The sequence below is a fragment of the Poecilia mexicana genome, unplaced genomic scaffold, assembly GCF_051168715.1.
Source record: "Poecilia mexicana isolate PSO_F unplaced genomic scaffold, ASM5116871v1 scaffold_5, whole genome shotgun sequence".
Taxonomy (NCBI): domain Eukaryota; kingdom Metazoa; phylum Chordata; class Actinopteri; order Cyprinodontiformes; family Poeciliidae; genus Poecilia; species Poecilia mexicana.
In genome coordinates this window covers 15,431,158-15,446,082 of record NW_028263374.1, presented here as the reverse complement: position 1 = coordinate 15,446,082, position 14,925 = coordinate 15,431,158, and the positions used below count along the sequence as shown (strand labels likewise).

The window sequence follows — 14,925 nt, the reverse complement described above, 5'->3', positions numbered from 1 at the left end:
ACAAAAGTCTCTAGTATGTAATTTATATCAAAATATTTCCACCTTTTCCGTCAGGACTAACTTTTCTCATGCAGAACACTGAGAGGAAACTTTAAATTACTAGAATGGATAAATAAGCCATGAAATTACTCCAGAAGTATACAGATGTATTCATAGCTTAAAGGCTTCTGATTAGTGCGTTTTCAAATGTTTTTCTAGATATTAAAACATCAAGTATGCATAATTTTGGCCATTTGGGAGAACAATGGAATATTAAAACTTAATAATAAAAATGTATTAGTATTGGCAATACTAAAATTGTAAATAAATGCCAACCATCCACCCAGAAATAATTCTAGAAGTGTGACACTGTTTTACATATAAGGAAACCACATCTTGCTCATGATCTCAGACATTTAGTCGTTTTTATGTTAACATTTTCTTAGATGCTTTAACATTGTTTCCCATGATGCTCTAATATCATGTGAAAGTTTTAAAGCAAATAGCCTATGTTTTCTCTAGAGCTGATTAAACTTAATTCAAATGTTACTCTCTACCCGTCTAACAACATGCTGTGGTAATTTCTTATTCTTTTTTTTTATTTTATTAAAAAACAGGATTTAATCCAGATAAAACTTTTTCTCCCAAATAAAGCTCTCAAATGCGTGTTCCTTTTCATAAGTTTACATAAGGCAACTAATCTGAGATATATTGTCAATCTCTTTTTAAAGAACTGATGTTATTTACTCCTTATTTCAGATCTCTGCACTGTTTGTTTTCTACATTGTTTTTTTAATTTTTTTAAACAAAACATTTCCCATTGAGATATGTATAGAAAAATGTTTTTCGAGTCCTGGTCAAGAGGCAAGAAGAAAGAAAATACAAAAAGGTTACATGTTTAAAAGAAAATGACAAGGAGCGTTACTGAATCAAAATCCAGTTAATGTCAAAGTTTTCTGTCTTTTTACCCATTTCACAGTGTTAATGCAACTCTTAAACGTTATATTAGCCTGTTGAGATATTTAGTCTCCAGATTTGTCATCATACCAATCATTTATATCTTTATATTTCTGTAAATGTCATCTTTATGCTGATGATACATTTATGTACTTTTATGTCATTCAAAAAGACCTCCAGAATTTAAAACCAGGAACAAATAGATGTTGTTCACAAAACCTAGAAACATTAATAAGAAAAATACTGGAATCCTTTTTTCTATGCAGCTGTTTGCTTTGTGTAATCTGGTTTTGTTTAGAGTAATCCTCTCTCTTCTCAGCATCTTGCACAAATGATGCACGTATCTTGAATTTCTTTTTATTCTGCACATTTCTTTAAGCATGCATATTAGATTTTGAGGAACTATAGCATTATTTTTATGTAGTAAATTTGTATGTCTCTTATTCTTACTTTGTTTTTATATTTTTCATCTTATTTTGAATTTGCATGCTTCTATTTAAATTGCTGCTGGTACACCTGAGTTTTCCCATTGAGGCAAAATAAAGATTTATTTCTATTTCCATTACATCTCTTTGAAAATTGCTGAGTTAGATTCTGCTTGAGATTTTCTGCTATTCCTAAAGTAAATCTTTTAAGCATCGGATGCTTTCCTGTTAAGCTAGTAACCATATTTTAACCGAGAAACAAACAACCTTTCTATGTTTGGGGATTAGGCATAAAACTTAATGTTTGAATCTGTTAAATTTGGGTAATCCTGAGGTATCACTATAATTATGCTGCTGCACTTCAAGACTTTACTGATATTTATCCTTACAGTCATTTTTTTATTTGTTTTGGCCCAATGCTTCTGTGTCTCTACTAACTATACAAATGGTTTTTATAAGTCTTCCCACAAATTTTCAGCTTAACTGAAGACCATTCTTGATGAATATGTTTTGATGTATGTTTTGATGTAAAGACAGTTTCACCCCAGTCTCAAGCTTGGCAGAGCTTCAACGGGGTTTCTTCAAGAACAAAACGAGGAAAAGCTGGAGGGTATGAATACTTTTGCGATGCGCTGTTCGCTTTGTTCATATCTGGATACTAACGTTTTCCACAGGATAATTGATGTTCGCTCATCTTTTATAAATCAACAGAACTGAATAAACAGTTTATGCTGTTATGGTGATAAACGGTATTTAAGGGTTTCCTGAAGCTTTCCGCTGAATGGCTGTCAAATTGCATTTACATTTTGAGCAAATTAATGACGCGATTGATTGTGATGTCAGGCGGAGTCATTAATCTGAACAGAAGTCTGGCTGTTTTTTTGTGTTAATGAAGCTTTTAGAAAGTTATCATTTATCTCTAATGGCAGAGTCTCTCCCTCTCTCTCTTTTTCCTCTTACACACACACACGCGCACACACGCAGGTTTATGTTAATGAGAAGTCTCAAGGCGCAGAGGGAGCAGAAGCCATTTTTCTATCATTCAAGCGAAGTTGTGTGGACTGAGCGGAGGTGCAGCTGCTTCTTGTCCCGACTTGACTGACTGTATTTTTCCCATGTGAGAGCAGCTCTGACCGGACAAGGTTACCGCGGGATCCCCCTCTTCCAAACCTCCAGAGCGAGCGGAGAGAGCATGGCTCTTCCTCAACAAAGGGAAACTGGCGGCCGGTGGAAAGTTTAAAGAAGCGGGGAGCTGCAGAGTTGCGCGCTTGTCGGACTGGAAACTGAGGAGCGATGCACTTCGTTAGATGGGAGCTGCGGCTCATGCTGTGGTGTTATGAACTGGTTTCACTGGCGCAGGCTTACACCGTCCACATCAGCGAGGATGCGGGAGAGAGGACAGTCCTGGCCGGCGAGCAGCGCGGCGCATGGTGCGCCTTGGATCAGGTTCTCGCTCCTGGGTTCGCGCAGCGCTTTCTGGAGACGGACGCCGCGGCGGGCATCGTGCTCCTATCGGACTCGATACGGTGCCGCTCGCTGCCTTTAAACCCCTTCACTTTATACATAGTTGAGGACTGCTGGGACTCGGGACACAGACACCTCCTCACCAGTCAGTATGACGTTCATGTTCATGGTAGGAACTGTTCCCATAAGCGTAAGAGGAAATCTGATTGGGACTTGGAAGTCCTTAGTTTGCTCAGCCGCCGCAGCTCAGAGTGCCGCGGAGCAGACGCTGCTTTATTTCCAGTGGGGGGTCTGCTGCCTGGGCCCCCGCTCCGCTGCAAGGTCCCCAGCAGTCGGGAGTTTTACTTCTCAGAGGGGGGTCTGTTTGTGTCTGAGCCGCTGTGCTTGGTGCAGGACAGGCTTCTGGAGCTGGACATGCTGTGTGACGTGCTCACAGAGAAGGGAGCGGGTGTTAAACCCATCTCGATCCACTGGCTAGTGGGTCAAGGTCCATTCAGCCAGGCGCACTTACAGCAGCTCCTAGAGAGGGCAGCTCAGTCTGATTCAGGGATTGTGAGCAGGAACAGGAGAAGCATCAACAGCAGCCCTCAGTTTAAGCCCCCAATGTACCAAGTGTCAGTGGCAGAGAACAAGCCGGCCGGGACGCCGGTGGTTGTCCTGAAGGCAGTGGATGTGGATGAGGGAGAGGCCGGCAGGCTGGAGTATTTCATTGAGGCTCTCTTTGACAGCCGCTCCAACAATCTTTTCGCTGTGGACCCGGCCAGTGGTGCTGTATCAACAGTAGAGGTGCTGGACAGGGAAACAAAAGACACCCATGTGTTTCGTGTGACAGCGGTCGACCATGGCTCACCTCGTCGTACGGCCATGGCGACCCTCACTGTCTCCGTCAGTGACACCAACGACCACAATCCTGTGTTTGAGCAGCAGGACTACAAAGAAAGCATTAGGGAGAACTTGGAGATTGGCTATGAGGTGTTGACCGTGAGGGCCACAGATGGGGACGCACCTGTTAACGGGAACATCCTCTACAACATCCTCAACAACAACGGGTCCAATGAAGTTTTTGAGATTGACTCCAGGTCCGGCGTAATCCGCACCAAAGGCCTAGTAGACAGAGAGGAGGTGGAGTCCTATATGCTGTTAGTGGAGGCAAACGACCAGGGTCGTGACCCCGGGCCCCGCAGCGCCACAGCCTCCGTTTACATTGTGGTGGAGGATGATAACGATAACGCCCCTCAGTTCAGCGAGAAGCGCTACGTGGTCCAGGTGCCAGAGGACATGACGCCAAACACAGAGATCCTGCAGGTCACCGCCACAGATCAGGACCGGGGCAGCAACGCTGTGGTCCACTTCAGCATCATGAGCGGAAACACCCGGGGCCAGTTTTACATCGATGCTCAGACGGGTAAAATGGACCTGGTGAGTCACCTGGACTATGAAGCCAACAAAGAATACACCCTGAGGATCCGGGCCCAGGACGGAGGACGCCCTCCTCTGTCCAACATCAGCGGCCTGGTCACGGTGCAGGTGCTGGACATCAACGACAACGCCCCCATCTTTGTCAGCACCCCGTTCCAGGCCACCGTGCTGGAGAACGTTCCTCTGGGCTACTCCATCATTCACATCCAAGCTGTAGACGCCGACTCTGGAGAAAACTCCAGGTTGGAGTACCGCCTCACTGAAACCACACCCAACTTCCCCTTCGCCATCAACAACAGCACAGGGTGGATCGTAGTGGCGGCAGAGCTGGACAGGGAGAGTGTTGATTTCTACAACTTTGGAGTGGAGGCCTGCGATCATGGCTACCCTGTCATGTCCTCGTCCGCCAGCATCAGCATGACCATTCTGGACGTCAACGACAACAACCCAGAGTTCACGCAGAAAGCATACTACATGCGTCTGAATGAGGATGCAGCTGTGGGGACCAGCGTAGTGACAGTGTCAGCTGTGGACCAGGACATCAACAGCGTGGTGACTTACCAAATATCCAGTGGGAACACTCGCAACCGATTCTCCATCACAAGTCAGAGTGGAGGGGGCCTCATCACACTCGCTCTACCTTTGGACTACAAACTGGAACGCCAGTACATCCTTACGGTCACTGCAAGCGATGGCACTCGCTTTGACACAGCCAAGGTTTTCGTGAACGTCACAGATGCCAACACACACCGCCCTGTCTTCCAGAGCTCACACTACACCGTCAACATCAACGAGGACAGGCCTGTGGCCACGACCGTGGTTGTGATCAGCGCCACCGATGAAGATACGGGCGAGAATGCACGCATTACCTACGTAATGGACGACAGCATCCCTCAGTTTGACATCGACCCTGACACCGGAGCTGTCACCACCCAGATGGAGCTGGACTACGAGGACCAGGTCTCCTACACTCTGGCCATCACCGCTCGGGACAACGGTATCCCACAGAAATCCGACACAACCTACCTGGAGATCCTAGTGAACGACGTCAACGACAACTCGCCCCGCTTCCTGAGAGACCACTATGTGGGGTCGGTGATGGAGGACGTGGCGGTGTTCACCAGCGTGGTGCAGGTTTCTGCCATTGACAGGGACTCTGGCCTCAACGGACGTGTTTTCTACACCTTTCAGGGCGGGGACGACGGAGATGGAGACTTCATAATTGAATCCACGTCTGGCATTGTTCGCACGCTGCGCAGGTTAGACAGAGAAAACGTGCCTGTCTACAGCCTGCAGGCCTTTGCTGTAGATAAAGGTGTTCCCGCTCTGAAGACAGCTGTGAACATTCAAGTGATGATCTTGGATGTGAACGACAACCCCCCTGTGTTTGAAAGAGACGAGTTTGACATCATGGTGGAAGAAAACAGCCCCATCGGTCTTGTGGTTGCACATATATCGGCTACTGACCCAGATGAAGGCAGTAACGCGCAGATTATGTATCAGATCGTGGAGGGAAACATCCCAGAGGTGTTCCAGCTGGATATCTTCTCCGGGGAACTGACTGCACTCATAGACCTGGACTACGAGCTGAAGTCTGAGTATACCATCGTAGTCCAGGCCACCTCTGCCCCTCTGGTGAGCCGGGCCACAGTCCACATCAAACTCGTAGACAAGAACGACAACGTCCCGGTGCTGAAGAACTTCCAGATCATCTTCAACAACTACGTGACGGACAAATCCAGCAGCTTCCCCACCGGAGTGATCGGACGCATCCCGGCCCACGACCCCGACGTCTCAGATCAGCTGCACTACAACTTCGAGGTGGGGAACGAGCTGAACCTGGTGCTGCTGAACCAAAGCACCGGGGAGATCCAGCTGAGCCAGGCCCTGGATAACAACAGGCCCCTGGAGGCCTCCATGCGGATCTCCGTGTCAGGTGAGACGGCTGGATAATTGCAGCCTCCACCCTGTGAGTGGAGTAATATGAGATGAAGCCAGTGAGGCGTGCTATAGCAGTATCCTGTCTCGTTTACATTTTCACTTGCCTTCACAGAGTAATGGCAATTATTTTATACAAATTTAAGTTTGATGTATGCATGAGGGAAGATTATTACATGTAATCCTTCCTGTCTTGGGGAAATCAGATTCAATCATTTATTGTTATTCGTTGTTAATCATGGACCATAATTAACAATTAATTAAGCACATCCTGGTTTTACCCAGGTCTGTTTTAGTGCCGTCTACTGATTTAAATAGCTGTTAGTCTGCGCTCGTCTGTGTCCTGTGGGATCTATGCTCCGCTGGCCAGACTGATCATCCTCCTTAATTTTTTATCAAAGCCTCATTCCTGCATACAATGAAGGCCGAAGTCAATTATGATCAACTTACCCAGATTATGAAGAGTCAGAATGGTCTGCAACAGGGCTTTTGTTTGATTGGCTTCTTTTCACTTGACTAGACCTTTGGAAATCAATGTTTTATCACATGTCTGGAAGGATACAATGCAAAAACACAAACTCTTACCAAGTACTTTTGTCTTGTTTCTACTGCAAATATTTGAAGTAAGACGAAACTAGCTTAAAAGTAACATTTCAGCAAGACATAGGAGCTTGTTTTAAGTAAACAAAAACCCTTAATATTGAGAAAAAAATACAAGATCCACTGGCAGATTATATAACAAGACATTCTGCCCATTTTAAAAGTGAAATAATCTGGCAGTGGAAGTAGTACTTTTTCATCAACATTGACAAAATATTGCCATAAAACAAACTCCTATATCTTGGTGAAAACTTACTTATAAGTTAGGTTTGTCTTATTGAAAGTGTAGTAGGATATTTTCACCAAACTAGACCAACAATACTGGGTGAGATGTTTGTGTTTTTGCAGTGTAGTTCAGTGTTTGAGGTTAGGGTGAAAGGTTGTAGACAGGTAATATCTCACCTGCTGTGGACAAGTGATTGGTTCGTTTTTGATGCTAACAGCTAGCCAAAAAGAGACAGAGATGAAGGGGAAAACGACTCCAATCTCAAAAATGTTTATGAACTTTTAAACAGTCGTCACATTTGGATGATCATCAGAATATAAATTAAAATAAGTAATATGAATTCTGAACTCTTGACAGCAATAGTAAACAATCAAGGTTAATTTTCTCTTAAACAGAGACTGAACTCACACGTGTGTGTGTTTGTGTGTGTTTGCAAGCGTGCACGTGTCCGTGTTTGCGCGTGTGTATTTGTGTGAGATGTTGGAGCTGATTGGACTCCTTGGCACAACACGAAAAGTAACTGTCAGCTTAAATTAAACATTGGACATTTAGAGGAAGAAGTGAGCATTTATCGCATCGTTTGACATTTATTGTGAAAAACTTTGATTCATTGCTGTCACGACACATTTTAGTTAATGTTAAAAAAACTGACTAAAATGTCATTTTTACTATTTTATCCTATGTTTTTTTCATGAGTGCATAAAAAAATATCAGTAAATTAAAAGATCTGATTAGTTGAAGTCTATGTGCAGCTTAGTGATGTAAATCACACTGCTGTTTATGAAGAAATCATTTTTAAAGAGAAGCATTTTTTGGCATATGGGTGATGTGTCATGCAGCTACCTATTAATATTATCGTCATTTTTATCGTTATCTCTATAGTAATACAAACATCGTGATAAAATCCACAAACATCTCGATGAAATCCTGGAAACAAGAGAGGTGAGAGTGGCTGTCGGTGTTTGAAGGCTCTCCTGTTGGACGGTGCGTTGTCCCTGAGGAGCAGCTAGCGCGTGGTTAGCGTGGGCAGTTGTTAGCGTACTTTGTGGCTCAGCGCTGCCCGTCTGGAGAACAATAGTGAGCTGTCAATGGAGCGACGGGGGCCGCGGCTCATACCAGGCTGAGGTTTGAGGCAACAGCTGTGACTCCGCTGAGGACCAATTAGAGGCCAGGTCTCCCTCGGCGCGTCCAGCACCTGCTGGGGTTTATGTGTCTGCTCCCCTGGCGGAGACAGAAGGACATGGAGGGGGACAGGAGCAGGGAGGGAGGACGTGTTGTGTAAACAGGGCAGAGGAAGGAGCATGTAGCTGTACTGTAAAAGCAGGAGAAGAAGAAACAGGAAGAGGAGCGTCTCTGGATGCGGCTGACCCCAATTTTCCAGGGGCCTCATCTTGCAGGGACCTCCCAGGTCCCGCCTTTCTTTTCTCCTCCATGTTCCCTTTTAGGAGGCCCCCCATGATAAATGATTTTAATGGTCTCTTTGTACCATCATCCTTTCTAGGCTCAATTTTCAACGATGTTCTCGTGAAACGGACAAGATAATTGCTGTTAGCTAAAATAAACAAAATAACGAAAACATTTTCATTAACTGAAATAAATAAAAACGGTAATTAATGGGGGAAACTAAAACTAACTGGACATGTATTGTGAGTTTATAAAACTAATTAAAACATCGTGAAATTAGAGATATAACACCCTTCGTTTTTGTGTTTATGAATCTACGATTTGTTTTATTTACAACAGTTTACATTAAGATGAGAAGAGAGCAGGTTATTTTCTCTATTCATTAGCCTTTTATGCATTTTTCCACACAAGCAGTTTACGTCAGTTGTCAGCACATTTCGTCTCTCCATGCTCCTCCTAGTGGGACTTAATGCAAAAACAGAGTCAGCTGTTTGTTCAACAATAACTGAATTAATCTTTTGGAAACATTATCTGCTGTTAAGTATTCATTACCTAACTGATGTACACAATCACAATAAAATACCTGTTTTACATTTGCACCTAAAAATTAACACAAGTATGAAAAAGCCAATATATTATAACTCATAAAAATTAAGCTGAAACTAAACTATATTTAACTAATAAATCACAATGAAATAAAACTATTAAAAAGTCCCAAACTATTGTAACTGAGGTAACTTTATCTTGCTTTAGTTTATTGATGTTATGAAGGTATTTTACTGTTTAAAACATTAAGTATCACATTAAAGAGTGATTCTTGAAGTGGATATAAAATGAACTCATTCAGAAGTATTTCAACTTTAATGACTTTTATCAACTCAGTAAAAACCATAGCACATGATCGACATATCTGCTCTTAAATACTGTTGGCTCTCTCTTTATTTTAATATATTCTCCTATTTTCTGCTGCATGATATTCTGTTGTCAGATGTTTTCTGAACAGGTCGTTGCTGAAAATGAGAATTTATTCTCGATTAATTTACCTGGTAAATCAAAAATTAAAGCTGCAGACTGTAACTTTTATAAAAATGTTTGTCGAAACTGTAATTATGTCGTGATACTTTGGTACGAGACAGATAATCTGAAGAAAATTGATCTCTGCTTTCTCCCAGTGTTGGCTAGAATCAACCAATCAGAGCCAGGATTCAGCATTCAGTCTTAGCATCCTGAATGCTAAGGCTAGTTAGCATAGCCACTTGATGATGGAGGATAAATGGTTTTCCTGTAAAAGTAAATTGTTTCTCTGCCATTAGCACATTTAGCAGCGAGTACATTAGGATTATTGAGAGCGTCAAGCCCCGCCTCCTGGCTCTGATTGGTTGTTTTGGTCAGGATTTGAGCATTTCTGCAGTAGCAGCTCAGGGGGGAGGTGGAGGACATCGATCTTTTCACAGATTATCTGTCTCATATCAAACTGTCACTACATGTTTGGCAAATATGTCAAATATATCTGTTTTTCTAAACGTCTCACACTTCAGCTTTAAATAAAAAAGGTGGCATATTTTTAAATTATACACAGCGACTCCTCTCAAATGTTACAGGAGAATAAGGAGAATATCAGTGGAAGTGGTGATGGATACCAACAATATTTACATCCAGGTTTTCATTTCTGCAGGTCACATGAACAGAAGCTGCTAAACCGATAATAAAAACAAACATTTGCTTCAAAACAAAGGTTCAGAAATAACTTTGACACGCAGCAACGGACAGACTCCTGCTGAGCTTCGTTCAGATGTTTTAACATGACACTGTAATGAAACACTGTAATCACACAGAGGCATAATCAGGCACATTGCAGCCACACAGCTGGGGGATTTGCTGCCAGTGGTGCATAAATATGTAATGTTGACGAATTAATTACACGAGCCGGTTAGGAAGCCAGATTTATGACACAAGTATCCAGACACTGACTGCAAGATGAGACTCTTAAACTCGTTTCTCTTACGAGTGGGAGTGTTGGATCCTGAATTAATTTTTCCAGGGCAGAAGAGGGCTTGGCTGTGGTTTTTTTCTCCAGGTTGTTAGCAGAATGCTGGTCACACAGCAGGCGAGACACAGGTCTTCATCTGCAGGATTAGATCCGTGCATCTGTATCCTGGATGTTTCAGTCTGGTGTTGACATACGCAGGGGCTCATTCGGCGTTCCCAGGCAAGCGTGAGCCTGCATAAGTGCCTGTTTGGATTTGATTGCAGATTTCTTCCCCCGGCGGAAAGCCCTGATCGTTCTCATCCAGAGAGAGAAGCTAATTATTCCCCCTCACTACTCAGCAGCTTATTATCTTTGGTATTTGGAATATGGGCTCTATTTGTTGTGGAGTCAGTGGTTTTGTTTATGTGTCAATCTTTATGCATTCCTTGCATTAAAAAGTCACCATTTTGGGTCTGGCACAGGTACGTTGAAATTCTCCGCTCTGCCAAAACATGCTCCAAACTTTTCCCCGACTTCAGAGACTCTTTAATGAAATTATGTCTCTGAAATTATGTTTTCCATCTTTGCTCAGTGATTCAATGCACAGACAGGCGTCTGAGACTAATGGCTGCGGTTTGATTCAGATCACACCTCACTGCTGGTTGTACAAGCTCTCCGATCGGCCGACAGCAGGGATTTTATCTCTCAGAAGCCGGGTGTGAGTTCAAGGTGAAGCTCAAACTCCTTCACCAATGGAAATGTGTGAGGCGGCTGGCGACCCGAGCAAACAATAAAACCCGCACGACTGAGTCCGTATTATCACTTCCTGATTGTTTGGCATATTTTAATGCTCTGCACCTGAATCATCTAAGCTTCAATGTGTGATATTCTGACAGAGGAATGGGAATAAATAAGCAAAAACACCAGATATTAATAGAAGTAAAGCCAAATAAAAAAGCATAACCTTTTTCTGTATTCAGATTGCGTGTTTAGATAATCATCGCTGGGCATCAAAACTATTCACTCGTTTATTTGTATGAATTAAAATAATTGTTTCTTAATGTACTCTGTCTCCAATCAGCAGCCACTATGAAGAGAAAAGAATCTTAATTCAGACTCAAAACTGGAATAAAAAAATGGTGTAAAGTTGAAACTTTGTCAGCTAAATCATCAAGGAAGGTTTACAGAAAATAAATATAAAAATAGGCAGCAGTGGAAAACCAAAGTATAACATCTAAAGAACACAAGTTACATCCGGTTACTATTCTATAGCATAAACTTCACTGAATATTAGATTAATGTATTTAGAGGCAAATTTTTTTTCAAAAAACAAACTGATGGAAGTTTGAATAAAACCAAAGTACCGTTTGTTTGTGAAACGGTGAATTATCCTTTCACAGAAGCACAAGCAGTTCTAAATTAACGCTTGAAACAAAATTACTTCTTATAAACCTTCCAGAAAATGAAAATCTGGGAAACTGAGGAAATATTTTATCATCTTCAACCAAATTGTCTAAAGATTCTCAAACATTTTCAGAAACATAAATAAATTATTTATATTTCAAGCTTATAAAGTAAAGCTACAGTGGGATTAATCTGACTGAATATGTTAATACATTTTTGTTTTTTCCTGAACTTTCTCAGGCAACTGGAAATACGTGTGTGTGTGTGTGCGTGTGTGTGGGGGTGTGTGTGTGTGTGCGTGTGTGTGCGTGTGTGTGTGTGTGTGCGTGGATGTGCGTGTGTGTGTGTGTGAATCTCTCCTCTTCTTAATGCCTGTTTTCTTCGCCCTTCAGTCAGAGGATTCGGTCGTAGTCTGCAGACCAGGATCATCCGTTCTTCTCTTCTCTCTCGCCCTCGTTGTTCGGCTTTAGTCCCACTTTGAATCTCTGGTGCCACAAACTTCCTACACTCAAAAACACAGAATCTCACCAAGTATTCTTTTGTCCAGTTTCTATTGCAAATAATACCTTAGCACACCTGAAATAAGACAAAACTAACTTACAAATAACTTTTCAGTAAATATAGGATCTTGTTTTAAGACAGTAATTCTAAAATTGACTATTTTAGCTTTACATAATGTCATAATTCCTCCATCAAAAACACACCTGGTGTGTTTCCTTGATTCTTTCATGCATGTTTGAGAAATCCTTAAATCTCCATGGCAACCATTCAGCCATCCTTGGGATGTAGTTTCCAAGCTTCCGCCTCACAGAGCAACTTCCACTCTGCTCCTACAGACTAGCCAGCAGCAATTAGCAAACATCTGGTGGAGCTGAGCATCAGCAGAGCTCTTTACAGGAGCTACTTCTCAGTGAAACTCTGGTAAAAACATCTTTAAAGGGTTAATAGAGGAGCCATGTTGTGTTGACTTCCTGAAGGTGGAGTTTCAGAAAGAGGAGAATTTAAAGAGACAGAGGCCCAATTTCAAGGAGTTAAATCAGGAAGAACAATTTCTTTTAAGTCATATCTATCTATCTATCTATCTATATATATATATATATATATAGGTAGGTAGATATGTTATAAAACTTCACTATGTGCCTGGAAAACACATAATACTGCCCCTTTAATATTGATTTTTTTTTTAAGTGAAATAATCTGCCAGTGGATCTGGTACTTTCTCATCAGTATTAATACATTCATTTACTTAAATCAGTTCCAACATCTTGTTGAAAAGTTACTTGTAAGTTAGTTTTTCCTTATTTAACCTGTACTAAGTCATTTGCACTGGAAACCAGACCAGAAATTCTTGGTAAGTTTTTGTGTTTTTGCAGTGCATCACCTTGATCCTCTTTCTCTTTACATCTTTTTGTTTCCCCCTCTGTCACCGCTCTCCATTTTTCTTCTATCTATCCGAGTCTCACCCCTGCAGCCTCCGCTGTTCCCTCCAATCATTTCGAGCTCCTCCGCCCTCCTCCCCCTTCCTCCCTGCTTTGACTGTTGTCCCCCCTGTGAAAGGAAGAATGCCTAAGAGAAATGGTTTATTAAGCACCCAGTTGTCATGGAGAGCCCAGCAATGCCTGAGAAATTCCTCGTGGGTGGGGACAACGGGTTAGGCCTCCTTTGTGGAGCGAATGAGGGGGAGGGGAGGCCCATAAACTTCTAAAGAGCAACTGTCCCCCTGTTCCCTGTTACCGATGAAGCATGTAAGGCCCTCTGCAGACCTGTGGTGCTCAGGGCGCCCTGACCTGTCCTGCAGGAAGTTTCCACTGGACATGCATCGGGATCAGCCGCAAAACAGTTCCCACAAGATGTCTGCAAAAACACAGAATCTTAACAAGTATTTTTGGGCTGGTGGAAATACCTTCGTGCACTTTAGGAAAACATTTTCATTCGCTCAGTTCAACACTCCCGTCCCTCATTTCCAACGTCCATCATGGTGCCTTGAACGATCGAGTGACGTAATTGCAAAGGGACAAGAAGCGGCTACGTGTGCAGCGTTTTGGAGAAATTGTAGTCGGGGATTTTATAGAGGAGCTGTGGATTCAACATGTTAGACTGACTCAAAACCTTTTATGAAGAGCTGGTGGAGCCAGCAGCACAAACTGTGCTAACACTTCCTGTTGATCCTGTGTATGATGCGAAAACAGTTTCCTAATGCAAAAACTTTTAATCTAAAAATTTCCAAATTGCCGTGTTTCCATTAAGTTAATTTATTTTCGTAAGTTCAAGTTGTGCAGTTCTACGTTTAATGGAAATGCAGCTGATCTTACTGACCTCCTATTTTAATATAATTTTGGCTATAAGCTTGTTTTTAAAATCTTGGTGCTTTATCCTTGAAAATAAAAAAGCAAAAGAACTGACTGAGGAGGACATTTCTTGTCTCTCCCCCGTTTTGTAAAATGTGTTTGTATGCATCATGTAGCAGCTTGTTTAAGTCAATAATTCCTTAATATTGATGAAAAAAGTTCTGGTTTCACTGGAACTAGTTGTTTTTCATCAGCATTAAGGAATTATTGATGTACACACGTAATGTTTACTTTTCAATTTCTTTCTCTTTCTTTTGCAACTTTAAATTTGTGCAAAAAGTTGTCATTTTGTTTTTTGGTCTTTGCTGTTGCATTGCTTACAACTAAATATATTTAAAATAAAAGGCAAATGATGGAAGAAATGTTGGAATATTTTGACGTACAAAAGGCAACAGATGTGAATAAACAAGAACTTTAAAATAATTGGCTTTTTATCACAGCTGGACAGCGTTGAGTCCAACTCAATAAAAACACCACTAATCAGATAATTAAGATTATACAAACCGAGGACAGAACTGAAAACAAGCTGCTACATCTTGCTGCAAAGTTGCTTGTAAGTTATTTTTGTCTTGTTTAAAGTGAACTACGGTATTTGCAGTAGGTATTTGGTCGGACTTTGTGTTTTGCAGGAGTAAAGTCAGGCCTTGCCACACTCCAGAGGCCCTCTGTGCGTTAAAACCTCGGCGCCACATGACACCGTCGTCATTACCCTTTGATTCGGGACACAGATGCGCTGAGAGAGTATTCAGTTTCCTGCTGCCGCCTTGTTTCTCAGCGGCAGAACCTCCTGAT

At 42.2% G+C, this 14,925-nt stretch overlaps 1 protein-coding gene across 1 annotated transcript; it reads left to right on the top strand.

Moving 5' to 3' along the window:
- The first annotated feature begins 2,654 nt into the window (after positions 1-2,654).
- On the top strand, positions 2,655-6,197 carry LOC148159661 (cadherin EGF LAG seven-pass G-type receptor 2-like). Its single transcript, XM_088005973.1, has one exon. The coding sequence runs from the start codon at positions 2,655-2,657 to the stop codon at positions 6,195-6,197; it is 3,543 nt and encodes a 1,180-aa protein (XP_087862099.1).
- Positions 6,198-14,925: the final 8,728 nt, after the last annotated feature.